The 12,058-nt window shown below is 31.3% G+C and overlaps 1 protein-coding gene across 3 annotated transcripts in view; it reads right to left on the bottom strand.

The window, feature by feature from the left end:
• Positions 1 to 596: 596 nt before the first annotated feature.
• The window catches only part of LOC121383024 (FK506-binding protein 15-like), a 48,809-nt gene continuing 37,347 nt past the window's right edge, over positions 597 to 12,058 (bottom strand). For all 3 annotated transcript variants that reach the window (XM_041512761.1, XM_041512760.1, XM_041512759.1), the window contains 4 exons: positions 8,399 to 8,467; positions 7,229 to 7,931; positions 4,926 to 5,067; positions 597 to 3,754 (listed from right to left, as the gene is read on the bottom strand). In XM_041512761.1, the coding sequence (XP_041368695.1) occupies positions 3,680 to 3,754; positions 4,926 to 5,067; positions 7,229 to 7,931; positions 8,399 to 8,467 (989 nt within the window). In that variant the 3' untranslated portion in view covers positions 597 to 3,679. The remainder of the gene's footprint in view (positions 3,755 to 4,925; positions 5,068 to 7,228; positions 7,932 to 8,398; positions 8,468 to 12,058) is intronic.

Consider the following 12,058-nt stretch of genomic DNA (forward strand, 5'->3'; position numbering starts at 1 on the left):
TCGCCACTACATGGGCTACTCTTTCCGATTAGCAGCCAGGGATCTTTTATTTGCGCTTCCCACAGGCAGGATAGTACAAACCATGGCCTTTGTTGAACCAGTTATGGATCACTGGTCGGTGTAAGTGGTTTACACCTACCCATTGAGCCTTGCGGAGCACACACTCAGGGTTTGGAGTCGGTATCTGGATTAAAAATCCCATACCTCAACTGGGATCCGAACCCAGTACCTACCAGCATGTAGACCGATGGCCTAACCACGACGCCACCCAGGCCGGTAAATTGCAGAGGAATGCAAGCGTATGTTCTGGTGTATTTGGTGATTGCAAAGGTGTTAATGACCAAAATAGTTTGGTTCATGCCAGATGACTCCAATGTTTTACTTCTGTTTGACCAATGTTTTGTTTTTTTAAAAAGGTTTTTCTTTCTTTTTATGTCATGGAAGTTTAGTGAAAGCTAGTGTGTGATTGAGTTTTTAAATTGTAGTAACACTTTCCTGTCACCAGTATATTAATGCGGGAAACCGTTTGCCAAAAATGGAAAACTTCGAGAGATGGGTAAAGCAAATACTAGTATGTCAGAAAACAAAAACAGTGATTATGCAATAATATTTTATTACTGATTCATCATTCGAGCTGGAATGGAATATTAATAAATAATTTGTAATATAGAGAGCTGATTCCTTTGATGTCATATCCATACATTAACAAAGTGTTGCAATCGTGGTATGAGGCAGCAAATAGCATAGTTGATAAGATGGGTGAAATGTCTAATCCAAAGTTCCATCATGGTTCAAACTAATTCTTCATGTGGAAACTTCATTTTGTACAATGAATGAAGTAACTTACATGTTCAACGATGTTTGGGCTACTTCCAGCTTTTGAGACACTTAGTCATAATAGTAATAATTTTAAACATGAAAACAAAAATTAATTATATTATTATTATCATACTATTACAGTCACACAGTAAAGTAATAATTACTTTAAAAAAAAAAAGTATTTAACAAATGTCACCAAAATCAACGATTGTCTAAAATTGGTGATTTGATGTGCTAAAGTGCTACTTTACTGAAATAATATTACACAAACACTTTCAAATGGCTGATTTGATTCAACTAGTTAACACACTTCCTTTCTTTGATGTTTAATAGTATGTTTTTTAAAAATCATTATTGAAATATGCATGTTAATCACAATGAAAATAATCATACTTTCCATATACTGAAAATAAAATAAAACCCATAAATATTTTAAGAGACATTCAATTTTGCTATTTGAAATTTCTTAAATAACAAATATGTATATATATATATATATATATATATATATATATACATACACACACACACATACACACACACACACACATTATACACATGTATATGCACAGATGAATATACTGTTAATCAACAATTCTAAAGTAGAATGTTTTTCATTAACAAACCATTGTTTTATATACTAATTTAAATTAAGGAATTTGCTGAGTGTACAACTCTTAGAATATCAGGTCTTACTGTCAAACGTTCTGACATATTTTGAAGCATACAAAATATCAGCATAACATTGACATTGTGTAATCACCAACCATATCTATGCATAGATTATTTAAGTACATCATTGGTGTAATGGTTTATGCAAGCTTACAAAAATAGCAAACTGCGATACACAGACACAACATGAACATATAACACTGAAAAAAGAATGGTGCCTGCTAGTAGATCATTTAGTTGAACACTCACAACTTTTAATTTGTGCAGTTAACATACTGAACATTCATCTAAAAAATTTATAAATTAAAGCATAAAATAAAAATCTATTGTACAAGCTGTTCAAAACTTTGGAAGCATCAATAAGTCTGACATATTTTATCGTTCATACTACAATCATTAATATATAAGCAAAGAAATATAACAACTGAGATAACAAAAATGTAACAAGTAAACTAAAATATTGAAACACTTGGTGGATTAGCACTACCTGTATAAACAGAGTATAATATACATTCTCTTATTTCTTACTTTTGATAAATATCTACCATTGTTATAATAATCTTTTTGTTACATTATTCTAAATCAGTGGTTCTTAAAAACAGGGACCAAGTCCCAGGGGTTGAAATAATATAAAGCTTTAGAGGCCGACTGGTTCCTATAGGATGAGTAACATTAGCGAGCACCTAGGAGCCATAGTTGAGTAACTATCCCCCCCCAGGTGTCAAAGCAAAGAGGCAGTAACTCAGATACTATCTTGTTGGGTACCGTGTGACAAAAATGTTTAAAAAATAGTTCTAAATCATAACAGAAATAAAAAAAAAAATTACTGGGCAATGTTTTACCTTCAGTTTAATCAATAACTGCTTACATTCTTTTAAAAAGAATATCAAATGTGTCTCTCCACAATCTCATAAAAATCTATATTTAACATGTGCCTATGTTTTGTACACATTTGTTGAAGTAACACACTGCACATGGCAGGTGGTTTACAACAGCAGTATCTTATACCATACTTCACACTCCACTCAAGTCTTGACATAAATACTACTACACAGTTTATACAAATATACATAGACTTTGCAAACTGACTAATGCCTTTGTTTCCACGAACAAAAAGGTAAGATGACAGTTAGCCATAACTTTTATGAAACAACTCTTTAGAAGTCTGTACATCATGAATATATAAAGTAGAACAAAATGTCCCATATCTTTGACTGGGAATAAAAAAATAAAAAATCCATAATTCCTACATAACATAACAACAAAACAGCAGTGTCAGACGAATAATAAATATTGCTTCATCTACTGAAAGTACAGTGTTTAACAATGAGTGTATGGATTTCATGAATAATGAATCAAATGTAAAATGAAAACAAAAGAGAAAAAAAAAAAAAAAAAAAAAAAACCCAATACCATTTGACTCCAAAAAACAAAGAAAGAAATTATTCTTAGACTAGTAAGTGGAAAAAGTTAGTATGGACAAACTACATTTAATTTACCATACCATTAAGAGATAACATGCCTTAAATTAATCACAGTATCCATCTTCGTTTGTCCATGGGCAAGGTAGAATCCCTGGAAGTACTTCAATTTCATGTGGCATGCTGAATCTTTCTTAATTGTTATCTTACTGATGATGCTAATGTAAAAAAAAATTATTACTAAAAATACTTTATTATTGGGTTCAGTGGGTTAGCCCATTTTTTTAAAAAGTAAACCAAAAAAATCGGGCTTCAGTATTTCTGCTGGTGAAATAATCAGACTTTTCTTTAGAACTAGATTTGCTGTAATTGTTACTGGATGTGAAATTTACTATGCAGCTGATATGTTATGTTCAGGTGCTAATCTAGCTGTTAACATTGTTGTTCTTTCTCCTAGGAAGGGAAAGTGACTGCTACTACTTTTTCAATACCAGATTAGTGCCAGAATACCTTGTTTCCAAATTTCATGTTCCCTATTTAAAGCAAAATCAAAATCTGCATATTAAGTATTTTTAATGCTAAGAATCCCTAATTACATAAAATGCACTTGGTACAGAGGCAATGGAAGAAGAATTATGAAAAATGTATGAAATTACTATTTCTGGAAAAAAAATCACAAATCCAGTAAGAGCCATAACATCGTCCACTGATGAAAGCCCTTAAGGGTCAAATGTTTTTAAATCTGAGCTACATATTTCTACAACTGGCTAACTCAACCAATCAAGATCATCATCATCATCGTCATCTCCAAACAACGGCGGTGGTGGGGTTGGTTTCATATCCTACAAAATAAAATAATGCAACGCATTAGTCAGGTTATTGGCTGAAAAGTGATTCGATAATATATGTGTAAAATGTTCTTGCACAGTGTTAGAGCAAACATCATCAGACCTATACAGCTACTAAAAATCATTCCACATGATTCCCTTTTTACATGAAAACAGATTTCTAATCAAGTAAAGATAGAATCACTAAAATGTGGCACAAAAGATCAAGTCTAGAAATAAGTAGCCAGTCATGGACCTTGTCCAGTACAAATTTGTCATTTGTCAAGCTTTGACAGTCACAAACTTAATATTATTAATATTTTTAAGCAAATTTATTTTTTAATTTGGCTTCGTGGAAAGATATGAACTGCATTTCATGTTTAAATGAAATTGCAGCAAGACAGAAAATCCGACGAAATGTCAACTTGTTTGATTTTGAACAAAACTCCCCACCTCCAATCCAAGTATTTATAAATTGTATAATTTTATCCACATTTGATTGCAGTTGTTAATTTCCAGTTTTATTACTTTTTCTATATTCAATAGTGAACAGAATACATCACAGACTTTTACCTCAATCCAAACCTCTGTAAGCATTTTTTTTTTTTTTTTTTTTTTACATTGGGCTCAATGTGGTGCATGGGTATACTGTTTAGATGGGTATCACTGCATCGTGTAAAGTAGTTCAACGAGTAGATTGTTAATAAAGAACAGTAACATTATTTGAACATTTGGTGACAGGTACATTTTCATTTATAACAGGCTCAAATTGATTGACAAATGTAATTTTGAAAGGCATCATCCATAACATTATTTCCAGGCCTGATGATTAGTGTCACCATACCATATATGGTAACTAAATGTCTTATTATTATTCAGCATACAACACTGAACAAATGTCAGCACATTTTTAATCATCAGCTAATATTATAAATAAACTACTTTTGTCAAATAACAGCAATGTTCTTTAATGTGTTCTATCTCACAGAGACTGAGAGAAGATAAAAGTTATCTCAGAACCTTTCTTATGTCATACAATACACAACACTAGAACACCAACTCCATTCCATGGAGTAAAAGTAATTTGTCATCTTAATTTCTCCCAAAGAACCTAAAGAAGTTAAATGTCTTCATCAGTGATTTAAGTTAATAAAATTAAATACTAAAAAGGTTTTGTTAAACTTACATCATCAGTCAAATCTGCTTTGCTTGGAAGTTTTGATTTCTTGTTGTCCTTTATGTCAACCTTTTTACTTTTGTCACCATCTTGCTCCGAGTTCAAATCCTGTTGTGTATCAGTCACTGTGTTGTCAGGCCCAAACAATAAGCTGGAAAATTAAGTGATAAGATGATACCATAATATCATTTAATTCTCTCTGATTAGATGATACCATAATATCATTTAGTTGTCTATGATTAATTGATACCATAATGTTAATCAGTCGTCTCTCATTAGATAATATCATATCACTTAGTTGTCTCCCATTAGATGATACCATGATATCACTTGGTTGTCTCTGATTACTGAACATGATACCATAATATCATTTAGTTGTCTGTGATTAGATGATACTATAATATCACTGTTGTTTCTGATTAGATGATACTGTATCACACAGTTGTCTGATTACATTGTATATGATACCATAATATCACTCAGATGTCTCTGATTAGAACAGAACAGAACTTTATTCATTCAGAACACCAAACGCTGTTACATGGAGGTGTTTACAAACATATATATATACAATAGATTAGATGATCCCACAATATCACTCAGTTGTCTCTGATTAGATTATATCATATCACTCAGTTGTTTCTGATCAGATGATACCATAATAAAACTCAGTCGTTTCTGAAAACATCATATCATAATATCACTCAGTTGTATCTGATTAGATCATACCATAATATTAATCAGTAGTTTCGCCTGCCATCAACATATTTGGTGTCACTCATAGTTGCGACTAAAAATTTTCATCTCAATATATGTTAAAAATTATATACAGTATATTAAAAAAAAAAAAAATATTATTCGACTAAAAGATATTAAATGTTTTATTTGCATTAAGATGAACATTCACAGATGCAAATATAAACCAAGTTTCAATGGTCTAAGACAAAACTATGAGACAACAAGAACATTACAAACTATGAGACAACAAGAACTTAACTATCAACATTTATATCCAAATGAATTAACAGTGTATTAGCAAGATCTAAATAATCTGCATGGATCACCAACAAATCCCCAAACAACCAAGACTGAATTAAGCAATACTGACCCACTACTGAAAAATATCAGTCTTTTTTCTTAAAGGTGCAGACCCTAGTTTTAACATGTAAAAAAAATTGACACTAAGTTTAGTTAATTTACAAACCTGTAACTCATTTGGATAAAGTTACAATAGAGTGAAAGAGGAGTCTGTGACGTTAAAACAGGAATATCCTTAAAAAATAGACTAGAACTCAAATCAATAAACCGCTACTTCTCAGATGCATGTTATTTTTAAAAATAAGAAAAATGCTATTTTTGGTACTATAAACACCAGGATGACCAGAAACACTTCGGTTCTTCGGAAATAGATAATCTAAAGAATAAAATATAACTAATGTTTGATTTCAGTGATCATAAATGGGTCTAATAGTGAAAAATATGCCTTAGTGTTTAAAAACTAGGGTCTGTCACTTTAACACAGAAAACTAATCTTAACTATTTTTTAAGCGATATGAATATAGTAAGGGATTAAAAAGGCTTTTTTCTCCTAGCTATGAATTTTATTTCCCATAGATCACTGACAATGTCAGGTTTGGGGATATCTGAATTCTCTACTCATGCATGCAACAAGCACAAAAAGTTTTAAAAGTTTCTTTTGTTTAATGACACCACTAGAGTACACTGATTGGCTATTGGATGTCAAACATTTGGTAATTCTGACATATAGTCATAGAGAGGAAACCTGCTACATTTTTCCTATAGTAACAAGGGATCTTTTATATGCAGACAGGATGGAACATACCGTGGCCTTTGATATACCAGTTGTGGCGCACTGGCTGGAACAAGAAATAGCTTAAAGGGCCACCAACGAGGATCAAGCCTAGACCAACCGCCATAAGGCGAGCGTTTTACCACTGAGCTATATCCTGCTCCACAAGCACACACAAAGTCCAAACACACACACATACATGTACATAGAAAAGACAACCAAAACAAATGCAGCTATTAAAACATCATTTCTTTCTTTCCAAGCGAACCAAGCAAAATACCTATAGTCCATCCCATCATTCTATTAAAATGTTTTTTCTAAATAATTTCAGTTTGGTTTGACATAAGAAGAAAAGTAAAAGTGTTTTGGAAATAACAAAATATTTGTGTGTGCAATTTACAAATCAATCAGCTCAGAAATAAATAACTCGTAGTAAATTACATAGTATGAAAAAAATGCGATCCCTGTGGGACAGACTAACGATAAAGTTTGCTAATCTTACCTATCGTCATCATCATCATCGTCATCACCAAACAGCGGAGGTGGTTCTCGGCTGGCCAGTGTTGGAAGACCTTCAGACTTGTCAGAGCTTGATCTTGACCGGTTTTTGCCACTACTAGCACTGGAGCTTGATCTGTCCTTGCTTGTCGCCAAGGTGCTGTTAGCAACAATTCCATTGGTCAATCCTCCCAGTGGGTCAATAGGTAAAGTCTCATCTAATTGGATGGATGCCAAACTATCGTCTTTATTCACAGCATCAGATTTGACCACATCCTGCATGTCAAACTTGCTATCTCCTTTATCAGATTTCTCGTTTAATGAATCAGATGTGTTTTCAACTGAATCAGATTTGTTATCCACCAAATCAGATTTGCTATCTACTGAATAAGATGTGTTATCTACCAAATCTGATTTATCTACTGTATTAGGCTTGATGACATCTGTTGAATCAGATTTGTTATCAACTGTTTCAGATATGACTACATCTTTTGTATCCGGTTCACTAGAACTGTCCTTAACAAAGTCTTCATTCTGCTCTTCTTGGACACTCATTTTTTCAACATGGCTGTCTGGTACAACGTTTGAGTCTAGTTCTGTTTCATCATGATCACCAATTTCAACATGTTCACTCGTGTCTTTGTAGACAGTTTCTTCATCACTTGAACTTCCCATTTCATTGCTCACCTGTTCTTGTGTCTTACCCTCTAAAAACCAGAAAACATAGTTCATGGTTAAATATTATGAACAGAATGTTGGGTTGTTGTTTTTTTAAATTTAAATATGCACCTATGAGGGAACTACCTTATCAGAAATAATCTTTCTAAGGAAGGTTTCAATCAGGTCCTTAATGACTGCAATTTATTACAGTCATTATATTATTATAATATATTACAGTTTATTGGTTGAGAGTTGAAATGGAGATGGAAGTAAAACAGTTCTTTTTTAATCATCTGCTGTTCAACTTTTGTTAATATTATTAGAATTGTTAAATGTTGTCTTTAATGTATAGATCATTTTTTAAACCTACATTAAATGTTACATACAGATCTTTATGACTAGCATTTACACAGAGTATGTTTTTAAAACTAAGTGTAATCATTAATACTCCATCAATTTCAAACAATAAAAATGTAAACAAATTTTGTGTAAAAGAAAACACAAAAATCAGCACCTTGTAAACTGGTCTTTATCTCTGATTTTGTAGCCTCACTTTCAGTGGATTTAGTGGCAGTTTCAAAATCTACAAAACAAATAAAGAAGAATGCAATATGGCTAGCCATGTTTTCATTGTAAACTAGTCTTTTTCTGTGTTTCAACAAACATAACAGACATTCTACAACCATGTATTTATTCAAACAGACATTCTACAACCATGTATTTATTCAAACAGACATTCTACAACCATGTATTTATTCAAACAGACATTCTACAACCATGTATTTATTTAGACATTCGACAACCATGTATTATTCAAACAGACATTCTACAACCATGTATTTATACAAACATTCTACAACCATGTATTATTCAAACAGACATTCTACAACCATGTATTTATACAAACATTCTACAACCATGTATTATTCAAACAGACATTCTACAACCATGTATTTATTCAAACAGACATTCTACAACCATGTATTTATTCAAACAGACATTCTACAACCATGTATTTATTTAGACATTCGACAACCATGTATTATTCAAACAGACATTCTACAACCATGTATTTATACAAACATTCTACAACCATGTATTATTCAAACTGACATTCTACAACCATGTATTTATACAAACATTCTACAACCATGTATTATTCAAACAGACATTCGACAACCATGTATTATTCAAACAGACATTCTACAACCATGTATTTATACAGACATTCTACAACCATGTATTATTCAAACAGACATTCTACAATCATGTATTATTCAAACAGACATTCTACAACCATGTATTTATACAAACATTCTACAACCATGTATTTATCCAGACATTCTACAACCATGTATTTATTCAGACAGACATTCTACAACCATGTATTTATTCAGACAGACATTCTACAACCATGTATTTATTCAAACAGACATTCTACAACCATGTATTTATACAGACATTCTACAACCATGTATTTATTTAGACATTCGACAACCATGTATTTATTCAGACAGACATTCTACAACCATGTATTTATTCAAACAGACATTCTACAACCATGTATTTATACAAACATTCTACAACCATGTATTTATACAAACATTCTACAACCATGTATTTATCCAGACATTCTACAACCATGTATTTATTCAGACAGACATTCTACAACCATGTATTTATTCAGACAGACATTCTACAACCATGTATTTATTCAAACAGACATTCTACAACCATGTATTTATTCAAACAGACATTCTACAATCAGACATTCTACAATCATGTATTTATACAAACATTCTACAACCATGTATTTATCCAGACATTCTACAACCATGTATTTATTCAGACAGACATTCTACAACCATGTATTTATTCAAACAGACATTCTACAACCACGTATTTATTCAAACAGACATTCTACAACCATGTATTTATACAAACATTCTACAACCATGTATTTATCCAGACATTCTACAACCATGTATTTATTCAGACAGACATTCTACAACCATGTATTTATTCAGACAGACATTCTACAACCATGTATTTATTCAAACAGACATTCTACAACCATGTATTTATTCAAACAGACATTCTACAATCAGACATTCTACAATCATGTATTTATACAAACATTCTACAACCATGTATTTATCCAGACATTCTACAACCATGTATTTATTCAGACAGACATTCTACAACCATGTATTTATTCAAACAGACATTCTACAACCACGTATTTATTCAAACAGACATTCTACAACCATGTATTATTCAAACAGACATTCTACAACCATGTATTTATTTAGACATTCGACAACCATGTATTTATTCAAACAGACATTCTACAACCATGTATTTATTTAGACATTCGACAACCATGTATTTATTCAAACAGACATTCTACAACCATGTATTTATCCAAACAGACATTCTACAACCAAGTATTTATTTAGACATTCGACAACCATGTATTTATTCAAACAGACATTCTACAATCATGTATTATTCAAACAGACATTCTACAATCATGTATTATTCAAACAGACATTCTACAATCATGTATTATTCAAACAGACATTCTACAATCATGTATTATTCAAACAGACATTCTACAATCATGTATTATTCAAACAGACATTCTACAATCATGTATTATTCAAACAGACATTCTACAACCATGTATTATTCAAACAGACATTCTACAATCATGTATTTATCCAAACAGACATTCTACAACCATGTATTATTCAAACAGACATTCTACAATCATGTATTTATCCAAACAGACATTCTACAACCAAGTATTTATTCAAAAAGACATTCTACAACCATATATTTATCCAAACAGACATTCTACAACTATATATTATTCAGACATTCTACAATCATGTATTTATCCAAACAGACATTCTACAACCAAGTATTTATTCAGACATTCTACAACCATGTATTTATCCAGACAGACATTCTACAAACATGTATTTATTCAAACAGACATTTCACAAACATGTATTTATACATAAAGTGTCATGTTCTGCATATGCATCTATTTGGTTTAAACAAAATTTATTAACCATTAAATATGCGATTTTTGGATCAGCCAGCAGGCATGAGGCTATATTACGGCCTCTCCCTACATTTTGTAAAGACAAAGACATGCACCAATTTCATTATAATCAAAGCTGAATTAAGCAGTCACTCAAAAAAATATACAAAGAGTAACGGCAGATCCAAGGAAGGGACAAGGGGACCTGTTCCCTCAAAAGAAAAATTAAAGTGTCCCTTTTTTAACAGTTTGTTTACAATTTCCACTGAAGTACCCTTTTTAGGAAATTGGTCCATGTACCCATTTACCCTTGGTCCCTCCCTAAAATATTTTCTGGGTCCACCCTTGAAAAGCATACAGTATTTTTAAGACAGGTGGCTGCTTACTACAGATCAGTTTCAACTATATTTGATGGTTTTAGAGAATAATAGTTACTAGAAAGTAGTCTTTTGTGACAAGTGGCTGTGGCAGCAACAAATTTCATCATTTAATTTAATTGTATTACTGAACAAAATTTACATCCATACATTTTTAAGCAAACAAATGTGCAAGGTAATTTAATACAAATAAGATTTACCAACACAAACCTAAGTAAGCAAAATATGCATAGGTTGGACTATTTCTGTAAAAACACTATTTGCATTTTTTTTTTTTAAATATTGAAGACTGAAATAACTAAAGTATTGCATAATAATAATGAGTCTAAGTGTTACAAATGCAATACACCGATATTATATGGCACATTACATATTATAATAGTGAAACTCAGACTGTTAAACAATGTAACAGTGTAAGCAAAATTGTCTGCACATTGCTTGAGAGAAATGTGGTAACATTGTAAATATTATCTTAAGTGGAAATGCATTTTATGCAAATATAAAATGACAATATATAACATGGCATGCATACATACATACATACATGTATATTTGAATTGTAAAACTAAAACTAAAAGCCAACAGCCATATATTTTGTTAATATAAATGTGTTAAAAGATTATCATTAGTGATAACAATAAATGTACATATAACATTTATTGTTAATCTAGATATACAATATGTCATGTATCTAGATAAAAAAAAAAAAAAAAAAAAAAATATATATATATATATAAAATATATA

Source organism: Gigantopelta aegis, chromosome 10 (assembly GCF_016097555.1).
Source record: "Gigantopelta aegis isolate Gae_Host chromosome 10, Gae_host_genome, whole genome shotgun sequence".
Lineage (NCBI taxonomy): Eukaryota > Metazoa > Mollusca > Gastropoda > Neomphalida > Peltospiridae > Gigantopelta > Gigantopelta aegis.